This window comes from Olea europaea, chromosome 6 (assembly GCF_002742605.1).
Source record: "Olea europaea var. sylvestris chromosome 6, O_europaea_v1, whole genome shotgun sequence".
NCBI classification, from domain to species: domain Eukaryota; kingdom Viridiplantae; phylum Streptophyta; class Magnoliopsida; order Lamiales; family Oleaceae; genus Olea; species Olea europaea.
The window spans coordinates 14,229,109-14,247,744 of record NC_036242.1 but is presented as its reverse complement, the minus strand read 5'-3'; the positions used below and the strand labels follow the sequence as shown (position 1 = coordinate 14,247,744).

At 35.5% G+C, this 18,636-nt stretch overlaps 1 protein-coding gene across 1 annotated transcript; it reads right to left on the bottom strand.

The window, feature by feature from the left end:
* Nucleotides 1-667: 667 nt before the first annotated feature.
* On the bottom strand, nucleotides 668-18,057 carry LOC111395941 (lysine-specific demethylase JMJ25-like). Its single transcript, XM_023022174.1, has 10 exons — nucleotides 17,969-18,057; nucleotides 17,752-17,884; nucleotides 17,614-17,677; nucleotides 16,832-17,531; nucleotides 15,460-15,789; nucleotides 1,862-2,254; nucleotides 1,712-1,784; nucleotides 1,506-1,591; nucleotides 1,292-1,411; nucleotides 668-1,026 (listed from the first exon to the last, which is right to left on the bottom strand). Exons 1-10 carry the CDS (start codon nucleotides 17,975-17,977, stop codon nucleotides 922-924), a joined length of 2,013 nt encoding a protein of 670 aa, XP_022877942.1. The 5' UTR covers nucleotides 17,978-18,057; the 3' UTR covers nucleotides 668-921.
* Between the last annotated feature and the right edge of the window lie 579 nt (nucleotides 18,058-18,636).

Below are 18,636 nucleotides of genomic sequence, written 5' to 3'. Positions count from 1 at the left end.
TTAGTTAATAGCTTCAACAAACAAACAAATAAAGGTTGCGACGTGGAACGTGATACACCAGATTTTGTTAGTGCACCAATCTCCCCCCAATTATGGTCAAACATTTACGTGGTCAATCGTCTTTTTCGATTATAACTTTCGTGTTGTTTAGCCTTCATTTGGAAAAAAAATTATAAAATATTTAATTTTTATATAAATAAAATGTGAGTCGGATAAGTCAATATTACTTATAAATTTATTAAAATGTATTGTTAAAAAAGAATTTTAACTTTTCATAAATCATTTATAAATTAACCAAACCAAGTTTTTGGAACCCCATTTCAGAACATTTTTCTTAGTTTCCTGGCAAATGTTGACATTTTGCAGGTGTAAGGGAATTGGATTTTCACATTTGATTATTATTTAAATCTACCACAATAAAATAATACGGATATTTCTTTCATCTAATCCAGAAATATTTTCTTCATAAACATGATATTTTTTCGATATCACAATAACTAATTCGTTAAAATAGTTTCGAATTTAGTAAAACTATTGTATATGATTTCAAAATAAATATACATTGCCAACGAAAGCTCGCAACACCTAAATGATTTAAATAAATAACCTGAAGCCATGAGCAGCGTCAGTATAAACTTTGCAAATAGTCACTGAAGTTCAAAAATTGCAGAAATTGAAAATTTTCTTTCATTTGAAACTGTTGTTATTCTAATCTGATTTACAGCCTATTCTTCAGGCTGTAACACAATATAAGGTTTTGTATTGTTACTGAAATTCCTACAATTATTTGTATAACAATCCAGGGAAAAAACAAGTACAAAATTTATCCCTGAGCTGAACAATTACCACAAAATCCAAGGATAGCAACATCAAATATGGTTAATTGCAGGGGCAAAGTTGTATATGTCAACCAAGAATAACTCATTGTTGGTGTTCCACATTCCAGAGCACATCGTTTTCAAGAGTTGTTAGCTTTTCAAGATCACTCACAGCATTGTTGACTGCATGAAGGATCATTTTCTTGACCTGTCATGAGCAGATTAATAGATGGTAAATCACTCTTTTACAACACATATTTAGAGGATGTTTGAGTAGGCTTAAAAAGTTCACTTGTAAGTTCTGAACTTTATCAGACAAAGTTGAAAATAAGCAAGTCACTTTCAAGTATTTTGTTACTTAAAAGGTAAGATAATCAAGCATTTTTAAGCAACTGTGAATTTTTTTTTTTTTTTATATTATTTTTTTCAAGCTTAGCTAGACATGCTCATGTAAAGATGTGAGATGAAAATACCTCTAGCTTGTCTTCTCTAGCCCTGTGGTTCTTCGGTAGCATCCTGAACTCTTCAGTTAGTCGAAGGCACTCATGTATATTTTCAGGAGAAACGAAGTCTACAGCAACTTTAGTGCATGACTGCATCGGCAGGAAATAGTCACAAATCTATATATGCTGCAAGCCAGAAAAAATGTTACAACTAAATGAAATAAATCTAATACAGCAAATTTGCCTTGAGATTTCGAACTTGATGTGGACATCCTGCAGGAATAAAAACTGCCTCTCCAAGTTTCTGTTCAAACGTCCAAGGTTCTACGCCTGATGATAAAAATTGTTCCCATCAGTCATTGCAAATGGATGTACTGCAATTAGAAAACCATCGAATATACTTCATGTTCAAAAAGAGCAATGGATGCCACTGAAATGCTAGATACTTGCCAAATTCTTCCTTGAGTCTCTTTTTATGTTCCGAAGTCAAGTAGAATGTCTGGTCATGAATTGGGTGGATAACCTGTATGCAACACAGATAAAGAGAGATGAGTACATGTTTACACTATAATTTTGGGCCGAGCAAATGGTTAAAATAACCTGATCAACTGGACAACAATACGTGTGCCTAAATTCCTTTGAATGCTTAGTAAGATACTCTTTCAGTTTTGTAACATCTTCCCTGCGAAATATGTCCCAGAGAGCACCACCACCAATTTGCTCCAAATGGCCTTCAGATTGTTTCTTTCCTGTATTGGCAATACGATTTAACGTCCCCATCTCACAAACTGCATTTCCAGTTCTCATTTTATTATCCCGACATTCAAATTCTGGCACATTGATGTCACTGCTGAATTTGGAGGTGTTTTCATTTTTCTCTTGATTCCGGCTTTCTCTTTCATCTTGATCTCTATGCTTCTTTTTCAACATTTTGATTGAGTGGAGCTGCTCATTGCTCAAAGCTACGTCGGCGGTATGAGTCAAAATGTTCACCTAAAAAAGTTGAATTTTTCAGAGAACATTAGGATATAATAACATAAAGATACTTATGGAAGACTACAGGATTCAAGTTACGTGTCCATGAGAGTGTAAACTTTCTAAATGAGGAGCAATCATCTTATTTTGATAAAACTAAGACCACTACAAGGTAGAGGAAAATGTGGATAAAGAGAGTTTGAAATTAGAACAAGCCTTCTCCTTCAACTGGGGCTGATAAAATTTCAAAAGCATTCAGGTCAACATTTCGCAACTCGTCATGCTTCTGCAGAATATTAAACTTCAATCTTTGTCATGTCAAGTCCAAATGGACGAAAATATGGCAAACTTTTCAAAGCACCTGAGCACATTGTTGTATTATTAAACTTTCAGCAATGCGAGAAAGGAGAAATACTTGTGCTCATAGCTTATATCTTGCATTTATAAAAGTATCTCCAAGAGACTCTCTATTTTTAAAAAGCATATTCTATCATTTGAAGAGTATCTATAAATTTAGAAAGTTAAAATTTTGAAGCACTCCAATAAGCTCTTCATATTTAACACTAAATTTTATTACTTACAAAAAATATTTATTATTTTTTTCTATCTTTTATTTAACTAGCTTTTCTTTAAATTATTTTATTATTTTCCTACGTTGAAAATTGAAACACTTTGAATGCATTTAATTATAAGATATGAGTTTGACACTTCAAATTTGGAGAGCCAAACCTACTCTTTAAATTAAAATAAAGGATTGGAACATCAATGATTAATCCTACTATCTATCGAAGTGCTTTAGTAGTTCTACCATATCTTACGTACACTAAACTTGGCATTTATTTTGCAGGGAATAAATTGAGTTAGTTTCTTTAACAACCTATGCAGGTAAGCTATGTAAAGAGTGGTAAGGTATTTGAGAAGAACTCTACATTATGCTTTGCATATTAACTATAGTGAAACTGTCTCCAATAGGATACTCATGTCGATGGGCTAGCTGTACAGATGATTGAAGCTCTATTTGATGTTATTGTGTGTCTCTTGAAAATATGTCAATTTCATGGCAGTCAAAGAAACAAATTGTTGTTAAGAGATCTAGCTAGTAGTCTGAATTTCGTATGTTGGCTCAAGTATCCATTGAAATTGCTTGGCTATAATCACTGTTAAAAGAACAGTTCAACCTTCCTTGTGTCCTCATTGGGTGTGACAACACAAGTGCTATTGCTTTTGTTGTAAATCTCATCTATCATGCTCGCATGAAGCACATTGAAACTGATGCAATTCATTAGGGATAAAGTTTTGCAAAATGCACTTATATAAGATATCTTCCTTCTTATGACCAAGTGATGAACTATCTTACCAAGCCGCTAGTATCTCCATATTTCACCTATTTCAAAGGCAAACTCAGTGAGCTTCAACTACCTAGTTGTATGACTTGAGGGTTTAGATTAAACAATTTCGGCCCATCCATTAGAAGAAGACGATGAAAATCAGTGTAAAAAACTCCCAAATTTTATTCACCACAAAATAAATGCCAAGCTTAGAGTACGTAAGATACTGTAGAACTACTAAAGCACTTCGATAGATAGTAGGATTAATCATCGATGTTTCAATCTTTACTAACATTTTTTTCAATAACCAACTATGAAGAGTAGAATTTGAGACCTTCCCTTTCAAACAGGGATAGAACCAATGGCAGAGCCATGACTTAATGCTATAGGGAACAAAAAGTTTTAAAAATTTAATGTACGAATAAAATAAGAAAACTTTATAATATAAATCCCACTTAATATTCTTTATCTATACCAATGTTTTGTTTTGTTGGACAGTTGTTAGATGGAGGAAAATTAATAAATTACTTACCCTAAATTCCTAACCCAAGTCGACAGAGTCGACAACGGTTGGCGGTTCAGTGGCTACAGCAGGGGCGAAGGTAAAAAGATTTACGGATTTTATTTTTGGGAATTATTTCAATTGGGAATAGGGGATTATACGTGAAGACGTGAATAAAAATAGGAAGAAGAAATGGGACAGTGTATTATCTATTGATACAAATAAGTGGGCCTAAAATTATATAAATAAGTGGGCTAAAGATTGAAACAAAAAACATTTGAGGTGGGCTAGTCCATTGAAATTAATAGTTGTTGGGCTAATGTGGGCTAATAGATTACAATTTAGACAATATGAAGTATTTCCCATACAATCGGTTCTTTTTCCCGAATTTTACTCTTAGCAACTCCTATGTTCGAAGCAAGATATTGTCTAATTAGACCACCCTCTTTTATTTTTATTGATTTTGTATCTTTTTTATTGATTTTATTTTCGTTGTAGCAAAATAGGATTCTGCTTGATTGTATCGTGAAAAATGATTTTCTTTTGTGGGAATCCGGGGTAAGACTTCACTATATATGAATATGATAGAATCCCTTTTCATTCTAAATAGAATGATCCTATTCATGGATTAACGAAAATGTGCAAAAACTCTATTTACCTCTGCCATTTTATGAGTCTCTTCCTTTTTGCGTATGGCATCGCCACTCCCGGATCATTAGTTTCTGAGAGGTTAGAAGTATATCTTCGCTTAGTAGGATTAAAGTTATTAAAAGTTAAAAGTTTGAACAAAACAGCCTATTTTATATATATATATATATATTTATATTTATTTATTATTATTATTTTTTTAAATTTATTATTATTATTATTATTATTTTACTGGATTTGAACCTGGGCAACAGTGGGCTGCACCATTATATCCGCCCATGAATAGAACTAGCATAAGATTTAAAGGTATGCTAAACTTTTGGAACAAGTCAAGAACGTCATGTAGGCAAGAACTTGACACAAAAACATGATTTTCCCGATCAAAGTAGTGTCCAACAAGATTTTATAAATAAAATCCCTTATTCACTGAATCTAAATATATTTTCTCAACAAGATCTCGTTCAATGTAAAGTGATACAATGAGCAAGAAATTCATTCTCTATTGTTATTAAACAAGGCGATACCAATTTGTATTGATATCCATTGTTAAATCCAAGAAACGTGACGAATATGGCAAGATGAAAACAATAATTACAAATATAAGAATTTACGTGGACAACTCACAGGCAGAGGAGGAGAATTCAATATAAGGTGAAAAAATACAAGATTTTGTGTTTTCAACTTCTCTAATACAATGAAGAGCCAACTATATATAGAGCGCATGTCAAACCCCAAAAATAGTGTTTTAGATGGAAAGAGTAACCCAAAATCGTCAAAATGAAAAATAGGTTGTGGGCCGGATGATACTGATGCTTGAGCAGAAAGCTCGCATGCAACGAGCGACATGTAGTGTTTAACGCCCAAGCTCACGGAAGACATGCAGGGAGCAGCGATTCAATTCGGCGCTTAGGCACTGAATCTCTGTACAAATTACCTTGTTCACCCCGAATGGCTCCCTAGGTGCCCAGATTTGTGCGCTCAAGCCCCCAAGATTCCTTTATCCATATATTGACCTCTTTAAAGCCTTTTTCGACCAGAACACCAATTCCCAATGGAATTTTGGTCATAATTCAACAAATTTCCACTTTAACATAAATTCTACTACAACGAACGAAGCTTAAAAGATCTCCACCTCTTAACGATTTCCACTTCAAGGAATAGGACTTAGCTCTTCAACAAAAAAAATTCTCCAACAAAACTCTCCACCTCTTCCACAAAGCCCACCTAGGACAAACTGAATATCAATTGAATCCAAGCATTACTCGGCAAAATTATCTTGGGTACCAAAGTTGCTCAAATTATCACCTCAAGCAACAAAATCACAAATAACTCTACAATAATTACAAAACAGGGAAGAAACATACCATGTAACAGAATGAAAACAACTATCTACTTCTATAGAAGGTTATTTGCTAGACTTAATACCTTCAACCACATTTAAAGCATAATCAACTAAATCATCTTCACCGTTTGAGTCTCTCTCTAACAATTAAATATACTAGAGAAAGACTGGCGATGGTGTCAAAGCGACATTACCCATGGCTTTTGAATAAGATGTATTCTTCAATTTAAACCCTAAACCAAACTCCAATGGTATTGTATCAAACTCAAAACTTCACCTGAGTGCCTAGTTTCTGCTGATTGATATCTAAATACTCTATAGAATCCTACAAGACATATAACTGGGACATTTTCTGTTCCTTCATCACAACACGGGTACTTTTGCTAACCTTCAAGACTCCACCTTTACCAGTGTACTCGTACCCTTTCAAATTAAAAGTACTCAAGGAAATATGATTTTTCTTCAAATCTAGCACATGCCTCACCTCATCAAGTGTTCTCACAGTTCCATCAAACAATTTTAATTGTGCCCCTTCTAATACCAGCTATCTGATAGGATCCTCTGATGCTGTGTTTCAACTGAAGGACTTCACGTGCTGTTGCTACTGGAATGCTGATCTGCTATTGCTGCTAGAGGCCTACGAGTCTACTGTTCAATAGAATTGTTAGGCTACAGATGTTGTAAATGAATTATGTATACTGAAGATGTGATTTATGAAGTATAGATCTTGGTTATATTAAATAATGGAGTGAATGATGTATTGGAATTCAACAGAATGAAAGTAACAATTTCCAAGGATTTTGAGAGGCTCGGTCTCTCCCAACTTTGCCAGATTTTCCCTAAATGAATAACCCGACTCCCCCTTGTTACATTTATAAACTCTTACCAACTTTCTGTTACCATTTTGCCCCTTCACTAACGAATTATGGAATACTCTAGAATGAAAAACAAACTAGTATTGGAGGTGAGGGTCTATCACTACTCGCCCCTCCAAAATCTACCTTGTCCTCAAGGTGGAGGTTCTTATGTTTGAGCTGTTCATCGTACAACCACACAACTTCCTTTGCATGGGATCCAACCATGATTGTCGTAAAAGAGAGATGTTTTAACCCTTTGAAGTGGATGGACCAACTTAGCCGGGTAACAATAACAAGTATAGTATCCAAAGCAACTCCATATCCCGTCGCCTCTACCCACAAAATGTCCAATTTTTTAGCCCGACGAGTTGTAAACAATTGATAGCCGGCCACACCGTCGAATGTCATATGGTCAAGATCAATTTGCCCCTGAAGCTTTATCATCATTGGAAGCTCCATTTTTCCCCATCTTCATTTCCCATTTCTATGAAGCATACTTCCTCCAAATTATCAGTTACTACCAACAATTTGTAACCCTTTTTTTCCACAATTATGGCCTACTGGAAGTTTTTTGCCACGATGAAGGCATAAACCATTTTCTATTCTCATTTGAAGCTACAAAACAGTAAGTTAACGGTGTGCTTGTGGTTGCTTCAATTTAACGAATTTTGGAGTAATGGAAACTGATTTTCGAATTGAATATGAATGTGAATTTTGATTGAGATGGGTTATGTAGGTGGACAAAAGAAGAAGGGAGTCGTGGGCTTGGGCTATCTATATTAATTTTAGATCTAGCTGGGCCAAGGTTTAAAGGGGCTTGCTTCATCTCTTTCGTGTCTCCCATCCATTCGGCCCCTTCCTTTCCCAAGTCCAATTCCATCAAAACCCATAATTTCCCTTTGTTGTTCCTATCCTGCTTCAGCAACACCTCACAGACTCCTTCCCATACCGTTTCGTTCAAGCCCACTGATTTCAACTACTGCTCTTCAGCACTAATTTTCGAATTCAGCTCGTTGATAAGATTTCCTTCCCATGCTTGTTCTGACCTACCTCTATTACCAACCTTCAACTGCGATGGAGGTTTTGCAATTCGATGCTCATACTTCTCTCTCTCCTCCGACGGTGATGGCAGTGGCGTTAGGGATAGTTGTTCTTTGCCGCTGACGGTATGTCCAATTCCAGCCGAGGCTATACTTTTGGGACAGAAAATTGGGAGAGTAAATGGGCAGTAGCTATGACGTGATTGAAACGGTAGAGTAATATTGGCTTGGGTTGGTTTTAACATGGGCTTACCTTTAAATGGGCTAGGTGCAATTGTTTGGGTCAACTTCGAAACCAAGCCTAATTGTTTGTTCCTGTGAATTTGGGTCGTGTTTGCCAGCTCATTGACAAAGTTTGGTTCCTCGTTCTTCATCTCGTGATTCAGCACATTCACGGTGACACCATATACGACTAGCTCTGAATCCTTCTTCTCCAGTTATAGGGAAGGTGGTGATGCTAAGAATTCAATTGATCTTCAATTATTTATGATAGTGATTTCATTACTTCGACTTTGGTTATCTCTGTTTCTCCAGATTTTATCAGAATTGGATGGAAAATCACATGTGGGAGTGGTTTCCGGCAAAGTAGCAACTAGACATTTCTCTTTCTTTCCCGACTCCACCGTGGAATTCTTCTTCTTCTTTGGTGCCGACTGTTCTTCCTCTGGTCTCCCGATCTCAGCCTCCCTATTCAACTTATCCCCCTGTTTCCCGTCTGAAAATTTCCCAACGTAGATCTGCTTCTCATGGAATCGAGCTATTACCAACATCTTCAATTCTTCCCAAGTTCGAATCAGGCAGCGATCGTCTATATCTTGAAACCATGCCCAAGCCTCTCCCAGGAAGCAAGCGACTGCTGCTTCTACCTTTGCTCTCTCTGATAAGCCGCGATTCATGTTTATACATTGCTTAGCCTCAAACAACCACGAATCTAAATTATCCCCATAGAATATCTGTGTGTTGAGTCGGCCACATGAATCCAACCCTGTATCAAGGACTCCATATCCTTTCTGCTGATTACCATCTTTTTCGACATGCTCCTTAGCAAGCTCAAATTCTTTGTTGAAAATAGCTTCAATTAGTCTAAGAATCGACTACTCTGATACCAATTGATAGGATCCTCTGATGCTGTGTTTCAACTGAAGGACTTCACATGCTGTTGCTACTAGAATGTTGATATGCTACTGCTGCTAGAGGCCTACGAGTCTGCTGTTCAATAGAATTGTTAGGCTACAGATGTAAATGAATTATGTATATTGAAGATGTGATTTATGAAATATAGATCTCGGTTATATTAAATAATGGAGTGAATAATGTATTGGAATTCAACAGAATGAAAGTAACAATTTCCAAGGCTTTCGAGAGGCCCGGTCTCTCCCAACTTTCCCAGATTTTCCTGAATGAATAACCCAACTCCCCCTTGTAACATTTATAGAAACTCTACCAACTTTTTATTACCATTTTGCCCCTTCACTAACTAATTATGGAATACTCTAGAATGAATAACAAACTAATATTGGAGGTGAGGGTCTATCACTATCTTACAAGATGCATTATTTCATATTACCACAACACCTTTTGAAGTTGCTTCATATGTTGAAAGCAATTCCAGCTGTATTAAGAATCCAATCATCATCAAGTTTGGAGTTGCCACGAGAAATTACCAAAATTTCTCTATCATAGCAATTTTGTGCAATATTGACTTCACTCGAAGTTCCTGATCATTTTTCCTTCTGATTTCCAGCAATTGATTTATCCATATTCTACAACTTATAGCAATCCACCTTAATGTGCCCTTACTTCTTACGGTAATTACAAATCTTATTGCTGGAATTAGATTTTGATTTGCCCTATGTTATAATCACCACGAACAACAAGGCCTTCTCCTTGAACCTCAGATACAACATAATACTTTATCTTCTCCTCTGAAAACAAAGCATCATACTTCTTTAATGGTGTAAGATCACGATTGTATAAGATTGTGTCTCTAAAAGACATATGAAACGGGCAACGAACACAACAAAATCAACTTTAAATCTTCTTCATCGTACTTGACCACCAATGTCTACAAATTAGCGATATTTTCCTTAAAAAAGCTAGGTGATTTTCAAGTGATGTACCTTCTGTGATACGATGAGAATACAATCATCACTTCAAATACAATATGCTGTTAAGACTTCTCAATATGCACAATTGCTCCAACCTCAACCATAATGTAGCAGTGGTTTTCTTTTTTAAAATGTCTTAAAGGATATTATTCAAATATATATATGTGATGGGCTTTTTGATCCTTATGTTGTCTCTTCTCCAACTTCCAATTTGAGGACACCTTGTCAAATCCTAACAAAGCATCATCAAAATCAACCTAAGGAGCATTGTTCACATCTTTACCTATCATAACAAAAATCTTATGCCGCGATCCAAAGAAAAAATATCATATTTCATGGTTGTTATAACAAAAAAATAAACTCTTAATTAAGTCGATCGAACCTTGCTCTAATATCACTTGTTATGAAGGAATACGATGCCAATTTGTTTTGATATCCCTTGTTAAATTCAAGAAATGAGAGGAATATGACAAGATGAAAATAACAATAATCGACATAAAAATTAAAATTTTAAAAAAAAAAACCATGGGCAAAGGAGAAGAATTCAATATAAATGAAGGAAAACAAGAATTTGGGTTTTTAGCTTATCAAATATAATGAAGAGCCAACTATAAAGAGTACATTTCAAACCCTCAAAATAATGATTGAGTTAAAAAGAGCACTCTAAAATTCATCAAAACTGAAATACGCCATGGGTTGGATGAAACCAGCTCTCAAGTGCCCAAGCTCTCCTTCGCTTCAGTTGGGCATTCAAGTGCTGAATCTATGTCCAAATCCATTTCGTTACCCCAAATGGTGCCTAGGCCCGGATCCCCAATCTTATAAAAAACCCAAACCAAATTAAATTGAAAAACCATTGGATCGCCGCTTTCACTATCAATTACCATTCGTCCCATCCCCTGCACAAACAAACCATCACCATCACCACCAACACAAACCGCCACCACTACATTTTGAGAATAGGCTATGAAACTAAAACTTGCATCTCGAAAACCAAAATAATAGGAATAGGAGTTCTTGAAAACTTGCGTATTTAAACTAAAACCAACACCATGAAAAATCAAGTATGGTTGATGGTGTAGGCAAAGCTGACTCAGACCCATTTTCGACTTTCACTGCTACCATTTCCTGAGAAGCTTTGGATAAAACTAATGAATGAAGGCATAATCCATTTAGTCTTTTACATATGTTCGTTGATAAATAACCTATTAGCTTCAATAATAAACGCCCCAAAACACACCCATTTAACTTGATCTTATGCATTTCTCTTCAGTTCCTTTAAGTTAAACACAAAAATTGTTTTGCACCAATGAATCTACAATCAAGCGTCATTTATCAGTTTTAGAAGCCTCCACTAGAACTAACAATGGGAGAAGAAAGAACTTAGCTTATTTGAGTAGTGTTTCAGCAACCCTGGTTGGACAACTAAAGATGCTTTTTGTCCTTGTGTTAAGAGCACATTGAACGCATAATCCCAAAAAGGTACATTGATAAAGATCAACATATACCATATGAACCTATCAATAAAGGTAACTAGAACATTAGAATTTCTTTCTAAACAAAAATTATATGAGGCTAAGAGAATGCTTACGTTTCTTGCAACAAATTCAGCTTGCAGAATCCCTACAGCTTGTCCAGTGGCAAGTGGAAGATCCTTCCTTGAAGGTCCCGAAGTGTTCCTAAGATTATTAATTTGGAGCAGTCAAATGCCACCGAGCTAGAATTCAAGCTTCAGAATTTCCTTCTCCATTAATTGAAACTTCCATCTCAAGCACCTTTTTAAGGAAAAAAATAAAATAAAATTTCAAGGTAATGCAGATACGACTTCTTCAAGGGCAAGCAATGATGGCGGGTGGTGGTGGGTGGACTTTATTTTGGGTTTGGTTTGGTATGGTTTTGCCGGAGGAAGAAACTAACTTTTTTTTTTTTTATTTCTTTTCTAATCTTTTCGCTTTTCATTCAACTATTTTAACTATTTTATTGACAAATTTAAATTTACCATTTTGCCTTTTTTTAAATTGATTAAAATGTAGTCAAAGTTATTTTTCTGATCAACTAATGAAAAATGGATAGTTTCCATCTATTTGTCCTTCAGTCGCACACTTTTGAAAGCTTCGGGACCACCGGTACAACAAATGGAAGGTTAGAATAAAAACTTCAAAGTTCTAAAAGGTTCAGAATAGTAACTACAATTATCCCTTAAATTATGCAATGCATAATATAGAGATCCTTCTCATACCCCAATACTCTTAAGGTCGCTTGCCCATATAAGCTTTGAAGAAAATTGCTCAATTTATTTTCCATAAAAGAAACGCCAAGTTTTGTGTATCTAAGATATTGTAGAATTCCCAAGTTACTTTTTTAGATAGTATGATTAATCAGCATTGCTCTGACATTTGCAGACATGTTTTTCCCAACAACCATGAAGAAGAGCAGAATTTGAGACCTTCCCGTTTCAACTAGCAATGGAATAAGTAAAGATTTTAGAATGGTCTAAAATTTCGAAAAAGGCAAATAATCTCATTTAACCAAAGATTTAATCAAAACATGATATTTACCTATTGAAGTTGTACCCGTTGAGATTTTATAAAATAAAATTCTTCTATCACTGACTTTGAATCTATCTATGTAGAAAGATTTGCTCATTGTAGAGTGTTACACAATCAACAAGAAATCCTTCATAGAATTTATTATGAACTGTCGTTTTGACAAGTTTCAATGCTTAAATTAGTTAGTTGAGTAGTTGGGGGAGAAATGCATGGCATTAATACAAGACAAATCAATTTAGTCATCATAGTGTAAATCTCTAACCTTCTCCTCACAACCAATGCTCTTTAGGTAGCTTACTCGCATAGGATGTGAACTCGTAAAGCGCTTCCATAGATAAAAAAAACATTATATTACCTATTGAAGTTGTGCTCGAAGAGATTTTATAAAATAAATTCTTCTATCACCGAATCCGAATCTATTTTCGCAACAATATCTCATTTAATCTAGAGTGTTATACAATCAACGAGAAACTTATCCTGCATTTCATTACGAATTATCATCTAGACAAGTTTCAGTTCTTAAACTTGTTCATTGAATAGTTGTAGGGAAAATGGATAGCATTAACATAAGACGAATCCATTAGTCATCAAAGTGCAAATATCTAACCTTATCCTTACAACCAATGTTCCTATTATCATTTAGAAAGGGCAATATTTGCTGAAACTAAGGATCATGAATCACGCCAAACTGATGATGTTGCAATTCACACCTCAAATAATGAAAATATATTGCTTAATAAAATATTTAGTGTAGAACTTTGCTACAAGATTGCATGTAAGATCCACGTTAAATGATTTAAAAGAATTTTTAAAATCTCTAGTCACAATAAAAGTAAGGAGTACCACTTATGTCTCAATAAATATAACACTTCTCTGATTTGGCAAAAAAATAAATTTTTAGTAAATTTCGATAAAAGTTGATGAAATATATGGTCTAAAAATTGATAAAAGTTGCTGGTCCCATGAAATGTGTAGTTGAAAATGAATTTGAGAAAAAATGAGTTTTAGAAAATAGGGCCAAATTGCGGCATAGTATTTTAAGTCCATTTAATGCCAACTTGTGAGAAAGAGAAAATCCAACAATTCCAGTAAATTTTCCCTCGTATCTCCCACTTGTTTTATTTGAAAGCATCAAGAGATTCCTCTGAATCGCAAGAACATAGAAACATAATTTTTATAGAGAGGATTATATATATAATAATGGAGCAACAAGATAAACCTACATGAAACCTCGAAGCAAGAGGACGTGTCTGACAATCTTTAGAAAGCTATTGCATTAATTCTCTACTTAAAGAGTTAGAATTGTAGCCTTAGAAAAAATAAAATTATTCTGGAAAAAAAAAGGTTTTAAGGAATAAGTTATCTTGGATTCATGAACAAATTTTTCAATAAGCAATTGATAATTACCACTGATGAGGATATCAACATATGAAGATAAGAAAAGAATCAGATTTTGAGCCTTTAAGCCTATAAAGGGCTTTGTTCAGAATACAAACATGTTTAGGTTTGGTTTGTGATGCATATACACAACTTCTTCTAAGTTACCAAACATTGTTGATGTCAATTTATATGATTCTCTAATTTCTTTAAGTCGTGATAGTTAGAATGACACGTGGTATTGGCTTTAATGATGGAGTAGATTTTGAAGAAATCAAGCCCCAGTGCTTGGGGAGGAAATCTTTGGCGATGAAGTATTGTATTGTACCTATTCGTCGAACCATCAAAATTGTTTTTGACTATGTAAAACCTACTTGTTTCCAATAAGATTATAGTTTTAAGAGTAAGGCACTTGGTGCCAGGTTATGTTTTGCACAAGGGCATGATATCCTTCATTCATGCCTTTTTTATCTCCCCATTTTCTAGACCTAAGGGCTTCTTTAAGGGTATCTGGTTCAACTTTTTCTTAATTTGACATTTTTTCATTTGGGCGTGCATGATAGAAGCTTGCTCAAAAGTTCCCCAGACCAAAACAAACAAATGCAATTAGCTGAGAAGGCAAAGGCTCCATATCTGATACTAAACCAAGATTTGCAAATACCCACTATTCTGCTTTTATTATTTTGTGATTTCAAGCAAGCCCATTTCAAGGTGTTTACAGCCTATTGCAGTGGAGGATCCAGTGGAAGAGGAAGAAGGCAATAGCAGCGGCATTAACCAGAATGCTCTGCTACCATCTGAAAATTAGAGCAACAAGAGAAGGCAGAAATAGAAGGTCTTCTGCACAGAGCTCATACATCTTCCATTTATATTGATCTAAGAGATAGAGGTACACTACATCTACAAAATGAAGGTGCTGCTATTGAACATAAAACAATAATCAGAACCCACTACTGGAAAGAGAAAAGAAAGGGGCACCTAATTACACTATAAATAAGAATTATCTCATATGCAAGGACCAATGCAAATTAAAGTGAAATGTAAATGAAGTCCCAACTAAAAAATACGTAAGGTTGCATGAGGGCCTTATTCTGGCTGCTGCTTATTGTACTAGAGAAGTTGATATTGTTATGTTTACAATTCTAACGCTATAAAATCTGTAATGCATCAAGCTATCACCTAGCCATTGAAAAACTACAAGGTTGTGCTCTAAATAAAAGAAAAGTTATTTTCATGTTCATACTAGATAGCACATCTTTCAGAATCAAAGTACGAATTAAATAGTTATCTTTTTGGAATATGGATATGAAAAATTGGTTACAGAATCTGGGAGATTTGTGCAGATAGAATAACAGCAAACTAGAAAACAAAGATCCACGAATATATTGGTGACCTTGTGAAAGTTAGTGAAATTAATGCAAGTTACTTTAAAAAGCACACCAAATAAGATTTTGAGAAATTTTAGATCATACCGCATCTGACATGTCACAATGAAGCTTGGTCACAGAATCCCCTCTTCCAAGTTCCTCTACAATCCCATATGCAATATATGTCTTTGGACCCAGGTCAGGTTTTATGACACTTGCTGGCAACTTGGCAGCAAGATTAAGAATACCAGCCCTTGGATCCGTGTATTCTTGAAATGGTAGTGCACTGATAAACTCATCACAGTGGCGGGGTAATAAATCCTCAAACTTATCTGATGGTGGCCAGTCCTTGAGTTTGAGCATCTCAGGCCAAGAGTTATGATATCTTCTCCCTTCAGTGTAACCTTTGAAAAATTTACGAGTACTAATCTCCACCTGCAAAGACAAGCACAATGACACCTATTTAAGTAAATCTAGCTTTAAACAGAAAGACAATCCCAATCCCCACCACCAGAGAAAGAAAAGTAAAGACTACTATTACCTCTAAGAAAAGAGCTTAAAAAGAAAATGGATTTTCAACTGAATGACTATATGAAATCACGTTGATATTTCCACATATTATAGGTAATGTAGGAGACATCTCTATTTTTCTCCTAGAATGTCAGTTGTCATTTTGGAAGCTTTACTACAGATTACTATTATTAGGGTATCCAAGACCCTGATAATAACAACATTATTTAGATGGAGAATAGAGCTGATTTAACTTGAGAGAACTCGAAGTTAAAATAAAGTAACTGATGTAGGATGCAATGAACAAGAAAGCGATTGAACTGAAACTTCTCACTGGAAGATTTTTTTCGTGTTGCTACTGCCTCGGGTAAAAATTTTATGGTAGTGTGTTGTGGTCGATAAAGTGTATATGTTTTGGCAAGGGGATTTGGGAATTGGTGGTTGAGGGAGTGGAGATCGGATTTTGCAAAACTTGATGGTCAGAGGAAACGACATGAGCTCTAATACTAGATTGATGTAGGATGCAACGAACAAGAAAGAGACCGAGAAAGAAAGAGGAAGAGAGAGGACAAAGAGAGGGGAAAAGGGAAGAAGAGGGGGAAGGAGGGAGATAGTAAGGGGAGAAGACTTAGACAAATGGAAGTAGAATTTGAGAAACTATTACAATACATAAGTCCCCTTTATACAGAGTTTCAAATATCCTTTTCTAAGTAGGAAACATCTTATAAAATTTATTAAATAAAACCTTTACTATGTTTCCTGAAATACACATCTAAATTGGAAACTAAATTAAAATCTATCTACACTTAGATTCCCTTCAATAACTATGTAGTAATGCTAAAAGAGAAACGAAAGAATAAATGGAGCAGGAAAAGTAAAAAGATCAATATAGTGTTCAACAATATCTCCAAGCAGAATATAATGAGCCAAATTATTCAGTACAAATATTAGAGATTATAAAAATGACCTCGCAACCAGCCAGGCAATCAATAGCCTTCACATCTGACATTCTTGAACTGATTTGTAAATCTGTATGTTCAGCTAATGCACGCCACATAACCATTGGTTCCCAACTCAAACCACTAGTCTGCTCAAGAACATTTTGAACAATTACTGGTTCCCCATTAGCCCAGTGCCTGCGAAAGTGGAAAAGCTCTTCCTCCTTCAGAATGTTCTTTGAATCCCGGCAATACAAGTAGTTGTCCTTGGAACATTCTCTAGAAGCTGCCCTACGTGATTTTTCAGGGTCACAATCACAACAAAGTGGCTGAAAAACTCTGTCAACAGTAAATTTTCTTATAATCTTCTGTGCTCGAGCTTCCAAACTTGAGATCCAGTCTTTCGAAAGGAGACACTTGAGTTCTAAATGACAACTACCACATCCATCCATTTCTCTTGGAGCACAAACGATACTCCCATCATTGTTGGCAACCCACTCATTAGGCATTCCAGAATCATTTACTGAAGTTTCTGCCTGAAAAGATTTTGGTAGAGGGTCTCCACCATGCATGTACTCAAAGCCCCTATCCACATATCGGAAAATCGGCTTATTAAAAACTCCAGGAAGCTTACCTTTACGAATCTCCTGGCAACATCTAAGACATAGCTCGTAGGAGCAATTTGGGCAACTCCGATGAAGATCAATGATTGATGTTGAACAATGGTTGCTGCTCCGAGACAGAGAGACAATGATACATATAAGAATAATAGTGCAAAGAGCATATTAGGTCAAAGAAAGAGATTGCTTACCAATAGACACGCTCATCATTATAACAAATCGCATGTTTTATATCAATTGAAGATGATAGTACACCTGTCATGCAAATGTTCTGTCAGGATACAAGAATTTCAGAACTTTTACTGATTTGATTTTAAAAAATCATATACCTTGAATTTTAGACTCCACCTCTATTTCTTCAATTTGTTCTTGATGAATATGCTTTAGGAATGGAAGAAGTTCACTAATAAAATAGTGCAGATGCTGAATCTTATCACGATCAGTGAGATCTTTTTTAGATATCTGAACCATAAACATGCAAACAATTCTTTAGGAGACAAGATAACCAAAATTGAGATGTTTTGGTGTTTTACGAAAGAGACAAACCTTTAACATGCCACTTGAGTGTATACACAAGTTGCAGTTGCAATTGCCACGGCAAAATGGGCAAACCTCTGAAACTTCCTCTTCTGACAGGCTGGTGGGCTTGGGCTATCTATATTAATTTTAGATCTAGCTGGGCCAAGGTTTAAAGGGGCTTGCTTCATCTCTTTCGTGTCTCCCATCCATTCGGCCCCTTCCTTTCCCAAGTCCAATTCCATCAAAACCCATAATTTCCCTTTGTTGTTCCTATCCTGCTTCAGCAACACCTCACAGACTCCTTCCCATACCGTTTCGTTCAAGCCCACTGATTTCAACTACTGCTCTTCAGCACTAATTTTCGAATTCAGCTCGTTGATAAGATTTCCTTCCCATGCTTGTTCTGACCTACCTCTATTACCAACCTTCAACTGCGATGGAGGTTTTGCAATTCGATGCTCATACTTCTCTCTCTCATCCGACGGTGATGGCAGTGGCGTTAGGGATAGTTGTTCTTTGCCGCTGACGGTATGTCCAATTCCAGCCGAGGCTATACTTTTGGGACAGAAAATTGGGAGAGTAAATGGGCAGTAGCTATGACGTGATTGAAACGGTAGAGTAATATTGGCTTGGGTTGGTTTTAACATGGGCTTACCTTTAAATGGGCTAGGTGCAATTGTTTGGGTCAACTTCGA